Source organism: Periplaneta americana, chromosome 4 (genome assembly GCF_040183065.1).
Source record: "Periplaneta americana isolate PAMFEO1 chromosome 4, P.americana_PAMFEO1_priV1, whole genome shotgun sequence".
NCBI classification, from domain to species: Eukaryota; Metazoa; Arthropoda; class Insecta; order Blattodea; family Blattidae; genus Periplaneta; species Periplaneta americana.
The window spans coordinates 89,690,733-89,713,000 of record NC_091120.1 but is presented as its reverse complement, the minus strand read 5'-3'; the positions used below and the strand labels follow the sequence as shown (position 1 = coordinate 89,713,000).

The following is a 22,268-nucleotide window of genomic DNA, read 5'->3' as shown; positions in this document are numbered from 1 at the left end:
TAGACTGTTTCTTGTAGAGTAGGCTTGAATATCGATTTAAGTTTAAAACTGAATAAGGAAGTCATTCAATAAGTAGGAGAAGAGGGCTCAAAATTACACACCTATGTGCTTTCTCTCTCTCTCTAAGAGGGCGGGAAGGGAACATCCCATGCACTACGACCTGAGGTCTATTGTGCGCCCCTGAGATGAGTTGCATGCCCACTGACCCCACCTACGCTGAACTGACCTAACTGCTAACACCCTGACGACCAGTCACGCCATCCTTCCAAACCCGTGTACCGTACCATTCTATGCCAACAGGCACCCTCCCCCCCCCCACACATTTCCCCCCTCAAACAGTCTGAATTGTAACGCTGATCCAATTACTGCTTCACCACATCTCGCCAAGAAATTGTGTAACTATTGACTTGTTCCACATAAGCTTTAATGTTGATGTACTATGGAATACAATAAATGAAATGAAAAATAAAAATTAAGAAATCTTCCCACATCTCATAAATGAGAAGTCACTTGATGTAACATTATATAGTCTTAATCATTGCTGCAAATGAAGCTGTGTAGAACATGCAAGTTAGGCCTACATTTTTTTTTTCTTTAGTGTGAAATATTATAAAAATTACAGATTCATTCATTCATTCCTAGTGTTCTGCCCAAGTGCAGGGTTTTCACTGCATACTCAGCTTTCTCCAATAGTTCCTATTTTCTGCCTTTCCTCTTTGTCTTCTCATATGATCCATATATCTTATATCTTCTTCTGTCCCAGACTCTTCTCCCGTTCACCATTAGTTTCTTCTCAGCCAGTTACCCAACCAATTCCTTTTCCTCTTCCTGCTCAGTTTCAGCATCATTCTTTCTTCACCCACTCTTTCCAACACAGCTTCGTTTCTTATTCTGTCTGTGCACTTCACACGTTCCATTCTTCTCCATATCCATCCACATTTCAAATGCTTCTATTCGCTTCTCTTCATTCCGTCTTAATGTCCATGTTTCTGACCAATACAATGCCATACTCTATACAAAACACTTCATTAGTCTCTTCCTTACTTCTTTTTTCAGAGGTCTGCACAAGATGCTCCGTTTTCTATTAAAAGCTTCCTTGGCCATTGCTATTAATGAATTTTATTAAAGAAGTCAGATTCTTTGTCAGAAGGCAACATTTAATCCTTAAATTCGATAAGATCCTATAGGATACAACAGGTTAATAGGCTATATGCTAGGTCTATAATTTTAACAGAATAGAAAAAAAAATTGATAGGAAAATTAAAATTTCACAATACTAAAATAGCCAATATAAATAGAGGAGTAAGACAAGGGTGCCCATTGTCACCGTCACTTTTCAATGTGTATATGGACGACATTGTGCTGAAGTGGCAGATGGATTTGAAAGTACATTTTAAAATAAAAACATAAACTTAGATACGATACTTTTTGCCGATGATCAGGTTTTAATTTGTGCTTCCGAAGATGACCTACAAATGGCAATATTTAAATTAAACAAAATTAGCAAAGAAAATAGCTTAACTATATCGGCTACTAAAACAAAAGTGTTAGCCTTTAGAGGATTAGAAACAATTAGAGCCAAAATCGTGTTAAATGGAAGAATGATAGAACAAATTAATGCTTTTAATTATCTGGGCTGCAATATCTCATATGCAAGAAAAGAAGATTTTTACAAATAAAATAAACAAATTTAATTATTTCTGTGGGGTAATAAAAAGAACTTTAAAATACACTAGCAAAGAAACAAGATTAAAATTTTATAAAGTTATGGCAGTCCCTATGTTGCTGTAAGGCTCTGACTGGACTCTTACTAAATCCGAAGAAAAAAAAATCGAGGTGATAGAAATGAGATTTTTGAGGAGTATAGCAGGTTATACTCTCTTAGACAAAAAACACAATGAAGACATCAGACTAGAACTGAATATATTCAATTTAAATGAAAAACTCACGGAATATAGGAATAAATGGAAGAAACACGTTGAAAGAATGACTCAAGACTGTATTCCTAAATTAATATTCGACTACAGACCAACTGGTAAACGAAACATAGGTAGACCCAGGAAAAGATGGCTTCAACAATTTTAAAATGTATATACTTCATGAGACCGGAACGACCCAAACAAGGCTTAAACCATGTGGTTGATGATGATGATAAAATATTGTACAACATATAAAATATGGACACTGCAATAGTTGTTTTCTTTACAGTCCGACACAGTTTAATAAACTAGTGTGAGAAATGAAGTTTTGCCAATTTAAGGGTTAACATTTAGAGCTAGCTACCAAAAACGTACTGATTTAACTTGTTCAGCATCAGCATTCTGGATATCAGCACCTGGAACTACACTTGCAGACATTTCTCTGTAACATAAGATTTAACATTATAAAAAGAGGGAATACGTTTCTTCACTAAACTGAAGGCTGTAGGCCCTATTAAAAAAATTGCTCTTCATTATATTTCAAGAGGCAGAGTTAATATTTTGCTTTTCCCTGTAATTTGCTAGGAGACGTCGTTGCATATAGACCACTTTTACACTAAACCTAAAATTTGTTTTTGCAAGATATATTAAAACTCTAAACTAACCTAACCTTTTCCTTAATCTGTGACAGGTTACGTTAGGTTAGGTTAGGTTAGGTTAGCGTTTTAGTATACGTTGTATACACTAAAGTTAGGTTTAGTGTAAAAGTGGTTCATATGCAACGACGTCTCCTAGCAAATTACCACGCCCCCATCTACTGTATGCCTCCATGATGAGGTATATGATTATTCAAGGGATTTCATCTTTGGAGGGACAGCTAAGCCGTATAATGCTACAAGAGAGTGAATTACAATGGTATTATTTCTCAAGTTATAACTTTTCATAATGTGTTACATATTCGACAAGTAACTAAGCTGTGTTTTGCTCCGTACAAATGTTAAACATTTAGCTTGGTCTGACCCATAGATCTAGGTCTGACTCAAAATCAAACCGTATCACGTGTTCTAATAGGTTAGGTTGCACCATTAATGCAAGATGCAAGATTTAACAAAACCATCGCATTCTACTACTTTACATATATACCCTAGATGTGGTTCATAATTAATATACGACACTGGAATTTCATAAAATTACATAATACATTAACATACTACTCGATAGCTGATATCACCAACACGAATGTAGAAAATTTGATAAAATATTCACATAACGAAAACGTTGCCTCTTTGGGAGTTCAAGAAACTACATTAAATCTCCGTATGTTATTGTCAGGGAAGAATCTCCTTTTATTTTATGTAACAAACATACTACATAAAGAACATAAGTAATTCTATATATATAAATGTTTATAACATTTTACCATTGAAATTGTAAATGTTTTTATTAAGGTAATACATAAAGTCGAGAACTTCAATTTGGCACATCTTTCGATAATAATATCGATAGGAGTCGTCAGTCGACATTGACTGCGGTTGGTTTGGAATTCTTGTTGGTCTAGGTTTTTTGGAAGCTGTCACAAAATTTTGTTTGTATGCTATATCGTGCTGCGTAAATTTGTTTAAAGTAATGTGTTTTGTTTAATACGTAATATTATGTGTAATGCGTTATTGTATGTTCATGTTAGGAACGTGCTGTCGTTGTCATTAAAGCAGCATTAATGAATGAATGCATGTGTCAATCTTTTCTGGGAGAAGTTTGTGTGTCACTGTATTTAATGAAACATCATTTTTGTAATGTAAGTAAAAACCACAATTATGAATCACTTCATATATTATGTCATATTTTAAATAATGTAATTGGCTGAGCTGGATTTTAGAGTATTTGCAAAGAATTCTTGCTAATTGAACATCACATTTACTTTTAGTTCTCTGCCACCTGTTTTCAAGAATGAAGTACAAACAAGAAAGGAACAAACATGTGTCTGTGCATAGCTCTTTGCAATCAGCCAGTGGCCCACGACCTGTTGTTAAAGTTATGAAACATTTTGAAACTGTAGTAAAACTAGACAATAAAAGTTCTCAGGGCGATATTTCTACTGCAATGCCAAAGGTAGTTACTAATCTTCCAGAAGTTACTCCATACGATGCTGGAGAAGATGAAGCTGAAGTTTCACAATTAGCGAAAAAGAAGTCAAATTTAAGGAAAGGAGAAACTAAAAGGAAAAGGTATGATAGACCTAGAAGTTATTAGCCTACAGTATTTTTAATAGGCTATTTTTACTTCTTTGTAGCAACGATGTAAGCCTGTCTATTGTATTGAAATAGGTGAAGATCTATAAGTAACTTATTAAGCCTCCTTTAGCTTGTCACATCTAGCTGTACACTCATGTAGGCGTTGGGCCAAATTTAATGTTATTCTTATAGGCCTACCCATTTCAAAATGAAATTGTTATTTTTTTCTATGGAAGGGGAGACATTAATCATATTTCTTATTTGCATTTATTCATTCATAATTTTCTGCCCAGGAGGAGGTCTTTCACTGCAAACCCAGCATTTTCAATCTTCCCTATTTTCTGCTTTCCTCTTAGTTCATTTATAGTGTTCTGCCCAAGGGCAGGTCTTTCACTGCAAACCCAGTATTCTCCAGTCTTTCCTATTTTCTGCCTTCCTCTTTGTCTCCGCATAATTATGATCCATAGCCCTATAGCTTATCTTAATGTCGTCTATCATCTGATATCTTCTTCTGCCACGAACTCTTCTCCCGTTCATCATCCCTTCCAATGCATCCTTCAGTAGGCAGTTTTTTCTTAATTCCTCTTGGTATCCTCATATAATCTATTAAGTATTTTATTTGAGCAGCCGATGTAAGTTGTGAAAAATTGTGGTTTCTTATCGCATTTTGTAGAAGTACTGTCCTTGCATATCAAGGCCATCATTGCTCTGAATGTTAGAGTTTGAATCTCGGTCTCTAAATTTAATGCATTATTTAAAGTTACCATGATGATAGCTCTATAGGTACATAATTTACGTAGGTAAATTATTAACTTAAGAGGGCGAATACCAGTGCTATTATTGATAAAAGTATTACAGAGCTATCATACAGTATGCTAAATGATCTCGATTATAAATATGTATTGTACTTAGAATGGAATGTAGGTGTACAAAATTGATACTTATGAAAATACATAGGCCTAACATCAAAGTTTATGTTTGTCTCACTCGTGGCCATAGTATGCACTTGTCGGCCTGGGTGGCGCAGTCGGTAGAGTGCTGGCCTTCTGTGCCCAAGACTGCGGGTTTGATTTGATCCCAACCCAGGTCGATAGCTTTAAATGTGCTTAAATACGACAGGCTCATGTCAGTAGGTTTACTGGTATGTAAAAGAACTGCTGCGGAACAAAATTCCGGCACACTGGTGACGCTGATATAACCTCGGCAGTTGCAAGCATAGTTAAATAAAACATAATTTAATAGTATGCACTTATCAACAGCAGGGCGATATGAGAGCAAATGGCTGCCATCAAAGACATAAGAGCGTTTTGTGTCCAGGATTTCTACCTTCACAGGTCTCTTTTCATGTGCAATGGAATTTCCGAAACAAACCTGCAGCAGATCCATCCAGTGGACACTCAATTCTTAAATGGTATTCCGAATTTAAGGAGAAGGACTGCATCTGTAAGAGAAAGTTCACTTGCCTGCCAGTCTGGAGCTAATCTATATCAAATTCTTGGCCTCATCTTGTGAAATACCATCTCGTTATCACCAATTCCATCAATGCTAAATAAATACAGCGTCATTAAATAACCAACTAAAAGAAAGACACATCAGGATCTGGGAGATGGAAAACTCACATGTCTAAATGCAGCACATATGTGAGTCTCTTAAAGTGAATGTTTTCTGCGCAATAACCCATGAGAAAATATGGCCTCTTTTTTTTCAATGAGAAGTTAAGCACGGGAATTCTGTACTTATACATGTTACAGCAATTGACTTTCGGCGCAGCTAGAAGAGGACAATTCCAGTTTCATATTCTAACAGGCTGTCTCACCACCACACTTTCACAGGGAAGTAAGAAGCCATCTCAATGACCAACTACCAAATAGATGGATTGGCCATATTGGTCCTGATAATTATGTATGAACTTCTGTATTGGCATCCACGTTCATCAAACCTGTTCACACCTCGACATGTGATAACATGTGGGTAATTGCCATGTACTTAAATCCAGTGAGTGCTCCACAGAATGGGCATGCAGTGTAGCAGCCTACCAGCATTAATCTTCACAGATGCAAAGAGGCGATGATCCATATACCACAAATTTGCTTGAATTTGGGTATTGTCAGACAAGAAAACTTGCAATGTACATATGAGCTGCAGCGCAGCAGAATTCCGTCGTTCTTAACCATAATCAAAATCATATATCAGCTAATTCTTCCTATGAATATGACTTCCTCATCGTACTTACAAAGCTTATATACAAGACGTGAATGACTGTTGTGTCTCCAATACTCCCAGTGATACATGTCTACTATCAGCCACTACCCTGCAATGTTGCTATATCTTGAAAACGAAGCAGTTCTGGCGAAAATGCTATATCAGACTTTTCGTTTAATACATTGCATCCGTTTATAGTATACAGTAACGAAGTATTATCAGCCAGTATCTCTTAAATGGATCAATAAAACAGAATGCTGATGTTGATAATATACCTATATATATATATATATATATATGTATATGTATGTATTGGTTGTTCTCAAAAAGTTGAGTAACTTTCATCTAAAACATATTTATCTAGAATTAGAATCTTAAGAAGTAATGTAATGGTCATTTGAAATATGTTACCAGGTAAGGATACTGAAGAAGTAATAGTTACAAAGGTATTACCGGTACTTTACATCACTTTACTAAGTGCTCAAAATAACTTGTGTGCATACAAGTACATAACATAGCATTCTGAAAAGAATTCATGGATGATGACGTTCCTTTCTGTAACTAATGGCAGTATGGCTATTTGCTTTTGTAATCTTATGTATGTATTTTTTATAATTTGTTAATCCTGTTTCTGGTATATTATTATTTTTATAATATTTATATAACGGAACCTAAACTTATGCACATCTATATTTTGCTTTTCTTATATTATTTTTGTACCTACATATTTATTAATATTTTACACAGCTACCAGTACCATAGATGTTAAGTTGACTTGTCGTATATTTCTTTATTGATGTACTGTACATCAATCTACAGGATAAATAAATTCTATTATTATTATTATTATTATTATTATTATTATTATTATTATTATTATTATTATCATCATCATCATCATCATCGTCGTCGTCATCATCATTATTTCACCATCTATAATTTATAGAATTCTGTTTTAAGTGCTACAAATTCATAATTTAGCGTTTTTTAATATGCTGTCTACAAATGTCCCCAGTGTTTCAGGTATCATATGGGCCCACTTAAGTCTTAACTGGCCTATACGTACAGGACCGAAAGGGCCCGACCTGTTTCAATTTGTCCATTTCTTCAGTCATTCATTCATGTATCATATTCATTTTATTGTAATATTTACATAATACATTGAGACAATTTCAATCATGTTCCAGGAAATCTACTGCAATTGTTGAGCCAGTACAGGATAGTACAAACAAATCGAGCATTAAGCCACTGGAAACTATCTCAGAAAATCCTTTTCATACTAGTAGAGCGAAAAATCCATTAGAATGTTATGTGCCATCTACAGCTAAACAGGTAAGATGACAATTTCACATTGATATACAGATTTATACCTATCTCCTTTTTTTTTTTTCTTCAATAAGATGAACACATTGCACACTACTACAATATTTTCTTATAGTTACTTTCTGTTATTACAATGGAATTATTCTGTCTTCTGTTGTAATGAAATAGTTCTAGTTTCATAATAGATTTGTTTGTTTTAAGTAATAGTTGCTCCATTAACAATTGGTCTTGCTGGCAAATGAGTACAATAGTTATTTCTCAGTAAGAAGACGATTCATCAAATAGTCCCAGTCACCCTCAATATACATTTAATTTAATTAAAATATAATAGTTACATAATACTACAATACTGCTGGATGGTGCCAGAAAAGGACAGGCGAGAATGTGGTTGAAGTGCAGACTTTGGTGCAGTCAGAGAGATGATAGTTATGATTAATAACTAAAAAATGTAATTCATTCATTCTTCCCAAGGACAGCTCCTTCACTGCAAACTCAGTAATTTTTAATCTTCCCTCTTTTCCGTCTTCTTATTTGGCTCCACATATGATTCATTATTTTAATGTTGTCTATCATCAGTTATCTTCTTCTGCCCCAAACTTTTTCCCATTCACCATTCCTTCCAGTGCATCCTTCAGCAGGTAATTTCTTCTTATCCAGTGTCCCAGCCAATTTCTTTTTCTCTTCCTGATCGGTTTCAGCATTATTCTTTCTTTATCCACTCTTCTAGCACAGCTTCATTTCTTATTTTGTTTGTCCATTTCACATGTTCCATTCTCCACATTTCAAATTCTTCAATCGTTTCTCTTCATTTCGTCTTAATGTCCATGTTTCTGCTTCATACAATGCCACACTCCACAGAAAGCATTTCACTAGTCTCGTCCTTAATCCTTTTTCTACAATTTCCGCAGAAGATGCTCCTTTTTCTATTAAAAGCTTCCTTTGCCATTTCCATCCTCCTTTTAACTTCCTCGAAGCAGCTCGTTACAACTTATAGTACATGCCAAGTATTTGAAGCTGTCCACTTGTTCTACTGCTTCATTATGAACAGAGAAGTTCAATGAGACAGATTTAACACAGGCATTGGGAATGCGAAAAATTTTTGCAGATTATGCCTTGATTCTTAACAGATGACCAGAAATAATAGTGGCTTGAAGTTGAAACTGATCTTTTGACAAATGAACAAATATTACAGAAACGTTGTATTTCCAGTATGACCCAGGAAGAAAACGCAAAGTATTCAGTAAAAAACAAAGAATTCTCTTTCTCCTAAAAAACACTCCTGTCATGCTCTTGGCTCAGGACCATGCTTTTGTGTATGTGAGCGTGGGCATGCATATGAGTGGCATGCTGGCATAGATATGGACGTGCGCATGACAGTTCTTAAAAAAATCAGGAAATTGAATTTATTAAGCAGGAAAACTTGATAAAAGAGAGAGGCTGAAAAATTGGCTGTACCATACAGTATCCATCACTATTGTATTTGAAATTATAATTTATTCATTATTATATTATTCGTCATAAATATCAATTTAAATTATGGCATTTACCTTATTACAATTGAAGCTGGTACATTCCTGGAGATAAAACCGATAAATCTGATAAATGACACAAACTGCTCACATTTTTTTTATCCTATAATGTGCTAATTAACCCTAATTAAAGATTTGTTCAATGCTTTTGGGAATTTTTTTTCTTAGAGGTTGGTTGTACAATTGTTTAGTTCCCACAGACTTTTTGTGACACTCTGGTACACTGGCGATGTCTCTAAGAAAACTGTCATAACTGTCCAAAAATTCCATGGCCTCTTAACATGTTGGGATTGGTTTCCGGCCACCAATATGTCATTTTCTTCTTCTTCTTCTTCTTCTTCTTCTTCTTCATTGTGGTTCGTCTCCACAGAATCGTGCTGCCTGTTCTCACCTCATGGCTATTTCAATAGTTTCGCGAATAGTAAAAGTGTAAACCACAAAAATGTATGTTTTTTAGTGCAGAAAACATATTAAAATTTGTTGCATACTGTTATTTTCTTACTTCTTAGGCTGAAATTTTCAAATTAAACGTATTAAAAGGGCAAAATATATGTTAATATGTTAATCATGTAGAGAATTTTGGTACGGAATTATTCTGATGTTACACTATACATGGTTTATCATTCTCTCTGAAAAAAAATATGTGGTTGCTATTAAAATAATTTAACATCTTCGAATTGTAATATTAAATTAATTTCCTATCCATTGTGTCTGTGTACACACTTCTCTCTCTCTCTCTCTGCCTCCTCCCTGTCTCTCTACATAAATAAGCTTACATACACACACACACACACACACACACACACACTTTTACTTACTTTCTACTTGTATGTTACAGGGAAGTGACAACCCTTCATCGATCCTTCACTCAGACGCTGCACTTGAAAAGAAAATAACATCATCCTTAGAAACTGCTAAGCTGTATGAAAATAAACCGTTACTTCCATTCTTCACAAGAGACAAATCTCTAAATCAAAATACATCTGAACCATTAACACTAACTGAGTCAACGATATGTAGATTTTTGAGAAGTCACTATGATAGTTCTTTGTATACTGATTTTCCTGCAGTAGCTGAGAAGGATGTTCATGTGGTAGTAGATGAAAATCAAAATGTAAATATATCTGATTTAACAGCATCCGAATATTTACCCTTTTGTAGTCACACATCATATCCTTATACAAATCAAACAAGAATTTACGAAATATCAAAGTATACAGAAAACAATGAGAGACACTATGGCAAACACTATAATGCTCCTAGTGCAATGGAACATACAATGAACTCAAGTGTATTACATGACGGATATTCAACGAAGAATGAGGAACGGGTAAGAAGAGTTAAAGAAATTCAGTTAGAATTAATCAATTGGAAACAAACACATAGTGACGCATATACACAGAAAGAAATTGAATATGATGCCTCGAAGACAAGGAGACATACACCACGACTGAGAATGGAGAAAAATGACTGTACAGAATTGCATAAAAATGTGCTACAACTTGATGATATCAAGTCTGGGGATACGAGTCCTTTGTGCAATCAGCAGGACCAAGAAGTAACTTCCGCCACTCGAAATAATCCTTCGCCGGAACACCAAAGTGAGTAAAGTTATAAATCAATTTTAAAATGCTGAATACACATACTTTCTGTTTATAAAAACCCTAATATTTTAAATTTATATTGGCCAAAGTTATTGAGGTTTGTTATTTGATTTCCAATGGCTCACATTTGGAGTCTTTAACGCATTTTGTGCCTTGCCTCCCAATAACAGACTTTTTGATAGTTGACGTTCTTTTACCAGACTTTAAAAATTAAACTCTCTGTAGATACTAATTCACTAAGTTGGCAACCATAACCATTGTTGTTAACATGCTTGGTAGTCACTCTATTAAATATGCAGTTCAAATCTACAATTGCTGTTGTTATTATTTCTCGAGTCTGGCATTCATCTAATGAAACCCATTTAATAATATTAATGGGAACAACAACAATAATAATAATAATAATAATAATAACTCCTTTGGTGTGCGTGTGCGTGCGTGCCCCCCTTTAGTCTTCTGGCATTCCACCAAGGTATCTTCTTCCTCTACTGCTGCATGTCTTTTAAGATGTTCCATATTCATTTCTTCATTGACTTTGCATAGGATAGGATATTGAATACTCTGATTCATTGTAGATGGCTTGATAAACAATCATGGTCTGTCACCAATCTAAACAAAGCAACAGCAGATTTTCGTGGTTCTTGTGGAATTTCTTCAGGAGTTCTTAATATTATTTATTATATTAATAGCATTTCTCAGAAGATACCATTTTTGTTGCTTTGTGAGTAAACAATAAAAGTTAAAAGAAACGTTTCAGTAAAAATTGTTTCTTTTCAAAAGTAGTTTGCAATGGTACCTTCAATGACCTATGGTTATCATTTGAAATTTCGAAGTTGACTGCAAGTACCCCTACTTCCGATTTGTTAGGGAAATAGTACAACCACCAATCGAGTCTTTGTATAGGTTTTGGTTATCAATTTTTTTTTTTTATGAACAACCAGTATCATATAGTTTTCGAGGAAAGAGGCTGATAAGGGTGGTCTGAAACACCTGATATATAGACACATTTTTGATGATGGCCTCATGTATCATTTTCTTTGTGGTGTTGTACCACCTCACACCATAGACAATCCCATACATCATGCATAATGCTCCCCTTGCCTGGTTTATTTGTACATCTTTTTTGCAGTTGCCAGGTTGTCAGATTTATGGACAAATTGTTTCATTGACTTAATTAGCTCTGTCCCATCCATTACGTTCTATAACCAGGTATTCTGTTTATTGAAATGTACTTTTAATCCTCCCTGTCCATATCCAAGTCCCATCCATTACATTCTATAACCAGGTATTCAGTTTATTGAAATGTACTTTTAATCCTCCCTGTCCATATCCAAGACCCATCCATTACATTCTATAACCAGGTATTCTGTTTATTGAGATGTACTTTTAATCCTCCCTGTCCATGTCCAAGTCCCATCCATTACGTTCTATAACCAGGTATTCTGTTTATTGAACTGTACCTTTAATCCTCCCTGTCCATATCCAAGTCCCATCTGTTACGTTCTATAACCAGATAGGCCTATTCTGTTTATTGAAATGTACTTTTAATCCTCCCTGCTCGCACACATTAAATAGCATTTTGAACATATATTCAACATCTTGTGGATTGGATTGCAAAGGTGGAGGATACAAGACCACTTGCAGGTTACGCCACTCTTTATGTTCATCGTGCTAACTCTTTAAGCAACTCTTCAGTAATTCATACATCACTCCAATCATCCAAGACTTTGAACGAAGTTGAGGATTGTAGAAAAAAAGAGTGCTGCTGATGATGGTCATGTCAAACCAAGAATTTCCCAATACAGATACTCTTAATTTTTCGAGAATAGAACAGTAACAATGGTTCGGACATGTTAAAAGGATGGTACCAAAGAGATTACCAAGAAGAGCATTGGAGATGAGAAAAGAGAATAAGAAGAGGACCAAGGGAAGACTAAGAACGAGGTGGTTGGACCAGATAAGGGAGAACTAACATGCAAGAGGAATGGAATGGACAACAGTGATGAATAGAGCCCGGATGTTAGGCAAAATCGTGGTGGGAATATAATGGTGTAGCAGACGGTTGACTCAAACTCTTTTTCTACTGCGCATGTCGTCACTTGGGAAGCAGCGGCGGTGCGCTAATTCGCGCCGCAGTGCTCGAGGAACAAAACAAACAGCTGTTGTGTGTACGTGCTCGGTGTTAATTCTTTATATATATATATATATATATATATATATATATATATATATATATATATTTAATGTTATTCTTGTATCAGTAATGCTATTAATGTGACACATGCTATTAGTATGCCTGGATGTGCAGTATCTGGTTGTTTGAGTTACAATCGAAAAACAAAAGGAACTGACGTAAAATATTATAGGTTTCCGAAGAATGAAGACTTGGAAAGACAATGGTTGCATGCTTGTAGAAGGGAGGATGAAGTCAATTTACAGCACGATGAATTTTCTCGCATGTTACTAAATTTTATTTGCTTCGCAACTCATTTGCAAAATATATTTTCATGTTAAACTTATTGTTTGACTTATTCCATAGATTGCTTGGAGGGAAAAGAAAGGGGGTAAAAATCTTAAGACTTAATGTTGTTTCAGCTCGAATATGTTCACTTCATTTTGAGGAGTCAAGTTACGAAACTCCTAAATTATGAACCAAAAAGCAGTCGTATTCTGAAAGTAGACGCTGTACCCAGAAAAGCTCTGGCGCAGTCTTGCTTGAAACGAAAATCAACAAATAATCTGAGATTGGACAGATGTGAAAAACCGAAAAGGAGAAAAGAAATTCATGACATCATTGCCAATAGTTCATGTACTCTTCAGGCCACTTCAAAACCAATTCAGACGAACATGTATCAGAGGATAGTGCATTAGACCTAAATAACGAAACATGAGTAATTACAGCTTTATAATAACTATTAACTAGTATGTTCCTGTGTATCATATTGTTAAAATTTTTCACATATGAGTCGCTCCGCAGAAGGCAATAATTTTCTCATAGTTCTTCAAAACTTTCTAAGCTAAAAGGACTTAATTACATGCCTCATAAAATGTTAAAGCAGTGATATCTTTTAACAACTTCCAGACAGAAAAGGTTTCAGTAAATGGAAGGATTCAATTGTCTCGAATGTCAATAGAGGAGCAAAAAAGGCGTCAATCAATGGGCATAAAATAATTATTTTCTCGCTTAACCCTAGCATTATCACGATTGGGAAAAAATTGCCCACCCTTTTTATTTTCTAAATTTTTTTTAATTAATGAAATCTGACAGCTTTCACCTTTACTCTATTTGTCTCTAACATGATAAAGTATGCACACATGTGTACTGTTTTAGATTTCAAATATAGCAGACTAATAATTTGAAGTATTTGTTCGTGGACAGATTTTACCCACCCTTGGCAATTCATATGACCTACACTTTTAAACATTTTTTAGTTTGAATTCTGTGTTTTTTGTCCATTGTTGTAACTGTTTGTAATGACGTTAAAGTCGTTTACTGTTTCAATTCTCCACTTTACCATTTACTTGCAGTGTAGAAACTTGAGTTGATAAATTTGTTCCTTCTTTATTGGTGTTTATTCAAATCTAGTTGTATTCAGGGATACAGAACATAGACATGAGTTGTTTTGTGGATAATAGCAGCCTTAATGTTTTGTGTGAAAGTGATATTATAGTGCTATTGGAAATTGATTTACCGGTGGAGATGAAGAAAGAAAGTGGTAGTGAGGAAGATAATACAGAAGTGGTTGGTGAGGGTGAATCAAGGTCTATTTCAAGTCCTATAGTCCCGACGCTGTTATTTCCGGCGTACTCCGCCCCTTTGCTTACGTCTTAGAAAGTAAAGGCTCTATGAAGTCTAGGTAGGTAATATCGTTCGCCATTTTTGTTCTCACATTGCCGAGCTACCATACGAGGAATCTATTTGCCGCACCCTTAAACATTATCATGTCGTAGCTCCTATGATAATAAATCAAATGCAATGTAAGTTAATTCAGCAAATAATTGAGCGGCAAATAACGTCTTCGTGTGTTTTCTGCGAACGCCAAAAAAAGAGCTAAAATGGCGGGCGATTATATTAAGTATTTATCGAGCCTTAAGAAATGAATCAGCGAATCACAAGACGCACACGTTTAAATGTAGGCGACCTGCAACGCGACTGGCTGCCGGAAATTAGAGCGACGTCAGGAATACAAAGTTGTCAGAGATGTTGCATTGAAAATAATACAGTGAAACTTCCCAATAGCGAACACCACCGGGGAAAAATCAAATGTCCGTTATTGAGAAGTGTCCGCTATTTATAAAATAGTTACAGTACATCAAAATTTGTCATACATATTCAACACTATATTTTACAGTATAGTACAATAGCTGCTAACAAGAAAGCCGTTCACATTACGAAAATTTATGTCAGATGTGGACTTAATTTGTGTAAAAAATATTCAGATATTAAAATTGTGTGCACGAGCATTTTACTAAAAGAAATATGCAGAATCACTGGAATGAAAAACTGATGTGTGTTTTTTTAAGTAATGTAAAAATGTTGACGATGAAACTTTATTGAACGTATTTGAGGAGCTCGTAATCAAAACGTGTTAAGTCCACATTTGATCGAGAATGTGTTTTTTTTTTTCGAATTTGCCTTCTTTTAGGGACACTTCATCATGCTACACTTGACATTTGTTGCAATTCACATTTTCAGCCTCTTCAAAGCCAGCCTGAAATTGAAGGTCTGATTCAGAACGTATTCTGTCCATCACCCTGAATAGATCAAACCGAGTTGAGTCCATGAACTTAAGATATCTTCTAACGAAAGCAGTACACCAGAATGAACGTATTTAATTCGACACCTGCCTTTAACAAATGTTCATTATTGACTCTTTTCTAAAGTTTGCTTGTTGCTACCTTTAAGTTCATGCAGTAAGATTTAAAAGGACGGGTTTATTACCTGGAATCTCTATTTAAATCTTCACGCGCAGACAGTGAATTGGTGGTGTGCGGTAAGTGACATTTAAATGCAGGTGGAGGTCGTTTGCAATAAACATGGGTCTTTTACTACAAATTGTGATATTATACTCATAATTTGGTAACAGTTTGAACAGTATGTTAAGTTTCGAAAGACTCCAGTACAAAACATTGTTTGCACCCCCACGTTGTTTCGCTTCTTTCTTGTGAGATTTACAAACTTTGCAGGTTCTCGCTGGCTTCTTTTTCTGTGGGTGGTAGGTATATGACGGGGGGGGGGGGGGAATAAGCCCAACAGCTTGTTTGTAATATTGTCGTCCTAACTCCAGCATCCCCTCCCCTTTCACTAACACTTCAGTTAGACAAGGTTAACCCTCTATAAAATGCCTGCTTACAGGTCAAGCCGAAGATTTGTATAGATCCTTTCCTTCCTGGGTTTGCTTCCCTTCACGGTCTTACATGTAATTACGTAGACATTGAAAAGCTGAAAAGTACCATAAACATTATATTGAAGAAACATTTCTGTAGTTTATTTACGTATTTTCCCATAATGGAGAAGGGATATAAGACTTCATTCTGACGCTGACCTGACAGTCAACCCACAACATAACGTTATTGTACTCTATTACGCCCTTCAGTTTCACCACTGTTTATTCCCCTTCATTGTTACCCTTTTTTCCTTTATGTTGACCATGTGAATGTTGTGCTTCGTACACAGATCTTTTCTGTCATGTCACTTTACTGCCAGTAACTCTTACAAGACCTCGATTCTGATTCCCTTTCTTAAACTTTGTTCATTCACTTGTAATGCAGGACAGAACTTCAATGCACTTTTATTCAAAGGGTTAGAATTCTGGAAAACCTTTCGCGTATATTTAGACGAAAATAACTCCTCTTCTTCACGAAAGATCGTTTTACAACATACAACAACCCTCTAAATAGACAGCTTGAAAAAACTGCATTTGACAGCCTGAATGAAAACTGTCAATAAAAGTCGCAGGGTCACAAAGACATCATGTCTAGACGGCTATGCATGGGGAGCGCATCACGTTCCTGACAAAATGTTAGTAGGGAAGGGATTAGTTAATACAGCTTCTTGGTATTCATATCAATTAACCTATCCCACTTCCAAAACCTTACGGAGCTGAGCTAAGCTAAGCTAAGCTAGCAAGCTGCGAGAGAGTCTGCAATGCTTCCCGCGTGACGTCATCACGTAGTAGGAGAACGGGCGAGGCTGCGCACTGCTTCACCATTATACTCCCACCACGGGCAAAATGCCTTTTTTTAAACTGAGTGTATGTATGAAAGACCTATTAGAGATAAACACGTTTCTACACATTTGGGGACGATATGCCCAATTTTTATTTCGCCTTTTTTGCCTATTTAGCTCCCATTGCCTATTTTAAGGTTAAATGCCTTTTTTAGTCTTTTTACGTCGTTATTGTACATTTTATATATTTTTAATGCATTTAAAATAAACCACACATAAATTATATAAAAAAACAAGAAAGAATGGTTGTACAAATTAAAAATATATATTCGCCTCACACAAATATTTGCTGAAAATCTTATTCTCCAGCAATAGCCTACATATGTTTCCAAAAAGTCGTAGACTTTTCTCCCCTATCGATTCCATCTTTTATGTCACTTAACAAAGATGTTTGAACAGTATAACCCTCAGTGCTCGGGTCACTTCGAGGTTTACCAGCGAAAGAAAGGGGATGAGGGAAGTATTAAAAGCAAGTCTCCAGGTCCTGTTACTGTTGTCGCTTGCACGCAAAAGTCACACGTACTTTGAAGTCTCTAATCCCTTCTCACACCCCTCTTTTTGAGACAAAACACAGTCCGTTTTTCCCGATCTTTGAAAGTAAGTAGAGACAGCCCTTCTGAAATAAGTTGTTTTAAGTTTGCTCCAATCACTTCAGTAGAAGTAGAAAGATCTTTTTCCACCATGAAAAACGTTCTCTCTGACAGGGGGCTCACTATGACAGTTGACAACTTAAAAAAGCATCTTGTTGTGACATGTAACCAAGGAAAGTGAGCACCGTATGGGATAGTTTATTAAGTATTTGTCTATTTTTTGTCTGTTTCCATGAATAATAAATGCCTATTTCACTGCCTATATGCCTGCCTATTTTAACCAAAATAAATGTCTAAACATCCGGGCTCTAGTGATGAGTAAAAAAATCTTGAGAGGATAGAGATGTCTGGAGGAGGCTAAGTCAGATGACCCCTATAAACGGAAACGTCTAGTAGAGAAAAAAGGAAGAGAAGAGGACAGTGACAATATTATGTTCTCGCTGTTTCACTTTCTAGCTTGAACCACGACAGTGAAGACTGTAAGCTAAACCATTCTAAACAAGTGCTTCTTTAATGTAAAATGACTGGTTAAAATTCATACATTTAGTCATAGATTTTAACGCGATTAAGGTAAGGAATATCTGGCTGCTTTTGGTGAAGATTGTACATAGCAACCCTTCCTTGTTGACAGCTGATATTTACTCAACATTTGGTATATTTCGTATGGGTAATGCTGTTCTTCAATGGCATTGGGAATTAGTTGATCTACACCAGGGGCGTGCGGTGTATTTTTTGTGTGGGTAAGCTCTGAAGTTTACTTATTCACATTTCTTTTATACACATTAATCATGACTTATAAAACTTTCAGGGTGATTCACGAGGATTTACCGTCCCTTACGGAGCTTATTTTTAGCTTTAGAAAACTAGCCAATTAAAGAAATGGCACTTCTGAATAGTTCATTCTATATTTGTAATATTTTTTACCCGTAAAACTAAAGAAAAAAGGTATTTTACTAATAACTTCAAATTAATGTAACTCTGAAAATATTGCGATTAGGGCAAATGTTCGTATGACATTTTTTGCTCAGAATGTCTTCGGAAATAAGCTTTGTAAGTAACGGTAAATCCTCGTGAATCACCCTGTGTATATATATATATATATATATATATATATATGTATAGACTATTTTAGCTACAGTACTACAAAATGTTAATGAATAATATTATAGCATTCTTTCATTAGGCTTACTTGCATGTAATATGGCGATGAACAGCAATGACAGTAGCTGTAGAACAGTAGCTGTAGAAATGTATTACTTAAAAGTAAAGTCCATTCTTCTTTCTTGAACTTTTTGATTACATCTTCATAAAATGTGGCAGATTGTATCACTGTATGAAGAAGTCCCTTTTCAATGGGTAGAAGTGCTAACCCGTTAAGACGTTCTTGGCTTTGTGTTGATCGCTGGTATGATTTTATTCTTCTAAGTGCAGAGAATGTTCGCCTACGGGAGCTGTGGTGCTAGGGATAGTGACAATAAGTAATCCAAGTTTATAGACTTCTGGTAATGCTGTGTCAAGTTGTTTTTTCTTGAGTGTATTAACCAGCTGGTACAGATGTTGTCCAGAAAATTCATCATAAGTGTAGACCACAATGAGTTCATTTTTCAGCCTGATAAAATCAAACGTGTCCGAGTGATTTTCTTTCAAAATGTTAAATATAGTAGCAGGAAAGTTCACCCTATATTCTTCGTACTTCTGAGGATCTAACAAAGCCACGAAGTTTAAGTTATGCATAGAACTAAATCTTTCATCAATCTGAAAAACTATTGTATCGATTATCTCAATGTAAAGGGCCTTTATTGCAACTTCAAGGTCTTGTTCTGTGCGGCGACGTTTATTTGCAGTTTCATCATCTTCGTGGTGGTAAACTACAGTTTCTGTCCTTATAGAATCCCAACATTTTCTGAGATTTTGGATATGTCTCTTTGTTTCTGTAACTTTTTCACAGCAATACTGGATATCTAAAGATTTGAACTGAAGTATATTGAAAAGTATGTCAGTGTAGCTGAATATCTTACTGAAAATAACTAATAACAGTGATGTCTCAAAACAGGTCAGAAATGTAAGGAAGCCTTGTGCAGTAACAACTGTTTCACTGTCCCAGGTAGAACTGTCGTCTAATATGTCTTGAAAAAATCCAATAAATTCATCCCTATGTTCCTTTACAGTCTGAACAAGACGCGATGTAAAATTCCATCTAGTTGGAGCATGTCTAGGCATTTTCTTTGAGGTGTATTCCTTAAGTCGTTGTGTTCTTTTGGACGATTTACTGAAGAAAGAACCCAAACCAGTTAAAGTCTGTAAAAATATTCTGCACTCTTTCAAACACGTAAGTGACTGCAACAAAATTAAATTTAATTTATGACTGAAACAATGCACAAATATTGTCTTAGGATATTTTTCAAGAACTTTAGCTCTCAGACCATTTGTGTGACCAGCCATGACAGCAGCTCCATCGAACGTTTGAGCAACAAGCTTGTTACTTATGTCATACTAAGTGGCTATATTTTGGACATGTTCGAATAAATCACTGGCAGATCTATCATTGCTTACATCAGTAAAACATATGAATCTTTCATTAATCTCACCATTCTCTGAATCAACATACCTAAGAGTGGTTGAAAGCTGGGATGCATTCATAATGTCTGAAGTTTCGTCTAGCATGATTGCAACAAATGACGTTTTTGAAAGTTCTTGTTTTATGTTATCCATAACAACATCACTTACAGCGAGAATCAAATCATTCTATATTCAATTTGAAGTTCCGCGGAATGTGGTAGAAATACCAGATGATGGCTGAGGGTTAAGTCATATTTTGCAAGGTAATTGAGCGCACCTAAATATACTCTTTTGTTAACTGCCTCTTCTGACTCACAATGACCACGAAATGACAATTCATGCATGGCTAGAAAACAGACTGTATCAATTAATCTCTTCAATATTTCCCTGTTCTTTCGCACCATTTCATTGTGTTGCTCGACACTGACACGAAGTTTTGAATCTAACTGTACGTCTATTCGAGATGATCCAAATGACTTAAATTGTAAAACACTAAAAATATGTGCCTGTGACTTTTCATGTTTATTAATGGCATTGTGCAGATTGTTCAGATTATCATAACCATTTTTAGACCAAACTGTTTCTTCTTTAGAAAACATAAGACAGGGCCAGCAAAAGAGTTTATTTAATTTCTCACTTTCTGCAATCCACTGAGTTTTCTGATATTGGGACGCTTGAAAATGTCGAGTATATTCTTTTCCTTTGTCTTTATGAGCTGCAAAAAGCGTTGGCATTTCAGGACATGGTCGATCAATTTGTATTATGTTTAATTTTTCTTGCAAAGAATGTAGTCGAAATGGGTGTTTCAATAATTGTTCGATAGGACATAATGAATCGCCCATTCTTAATCAATATTTAATTTATACACAGAAAACTACGACATAAATGTCACTCACAAAGAAACAAATCTTCAAATAACTGAGAGATCCTAAACACTATCTCAATTGACAAACAAATCGCATGTTTCACACACATTGCCACATTCAACAATCAACACTGGTATTCTTCTGCGGGAACTTAACAAGCCAGGATAAGCGATAATCCTAGCGCTTATTCCTGCTGTCTACGCACGTATAGGCAATAGTGGTATACGAGGAAATTTTCCATTCTTTTCTATTGTCTGCGCATGCGCCAGCACTGTAAAATGAGGCTTCAGGCAAGCTGTGAACGAAGAGCTGCCTTACTGCAGAAATGTAGTTAATGCAGAACATTTAAATTTGAAGTGCAGAATACACTTTATTAAAAAATGTTTATTTATAAGGTGAATGAGATAAAATGATACATTATTTTGAAGTGTAAGTCTACTAGGGTATGCGGCGCTTACCCCGCTTGCCCTAAATGCACGCCCCTGATCTACACTGTTTTTCTCCCTAGTTAGGTATAGTGGTGATCATTGGAGAAAATCTTGGCAACTATCACATGCCTTCTTTTGGATCCATTAGTGCATGATCTTCATCCCATACAAGAAGACTGCATATCAACAAACATAATGCAAAAAGCTCAAGTTCCAAGGAAATGCAAGGAAATTACTGTTATTGTTCTGACCCCCGGCCCCCATTTTTGATGTCCACTGCTAGTGAAATTTCTGAAGTGTGGACAAATTATCAATGCCCAGTGCTAAACATACATTCTTGGGCATCTTATACGAAACATCATGAATGAATATCCAGGTCCTTCTACAAGAGGAGTGATTTTGATCCATGACAATGCTCGAACTCACACTGTCAGATCAAGAAAGGATGAGTTGCAAAGGTTTTGCTGAGGAACACTAGCATACCCCTTATAGTTCAGTCTTACCTACATGCAATTTTCATATTTTTGGAAATTTTAAGAAAAACTTGATGGGAACCACATTTCAATTGGATAAAGCAGTGCAAAATGCTATTAAACATTCTTTCACCTCCACACTACAGGGATTCTGTAAAGCCGGTATCTGTGAGAGAAGTGTATTAACACCCATTACAAGTATTAAGCAGTAAGAGCAGTAAGTTTAATTTCTTTCTTTGTATTGGTGATGACCAGGTTTCAATTGAACAACCAGAAATATATATGCGAGGTATGTTTGAAAAATTCGTGACCTTA

At 35.6% G+C, this 22,268-nt stretch overlaps 1 protein-coding gene across 1 annotated transcript in view; it reads left to right on the top strand.

Annotated features, from left to right (window-relative positions):
- The first annotated feature begins 2,727 nt into the window (after positions 1-2,727).
- The window catches only part of LOC138698938 (uncharacterized), a 49,188-nt gene continuing 29,647 nt past the window's right edge, over positions 2,728-22,268 (top strand). Inside the window, exons 1-4 of the mRNA XM_069825136.1 lie at positions 2,728-2,834; positions 3,844-4,144; positions 7,540-7,684; positions 10,043-10,805. Of these exons, the coding sequence (XP_069681237.1) occupies positions 3,867-4,144; positions 7,540-7,684; positions 10,043-10,805 (1,186 nt within the window). The 5' untranslated portion in view covers positions 2,728-2,834; positions 3,844-3,866. The remainder of the gene's footprint in view (positions 2,835-3,843; positions 4,145-7,539; positions 7,685-10,042; positions 10,806-22,268) is intronic.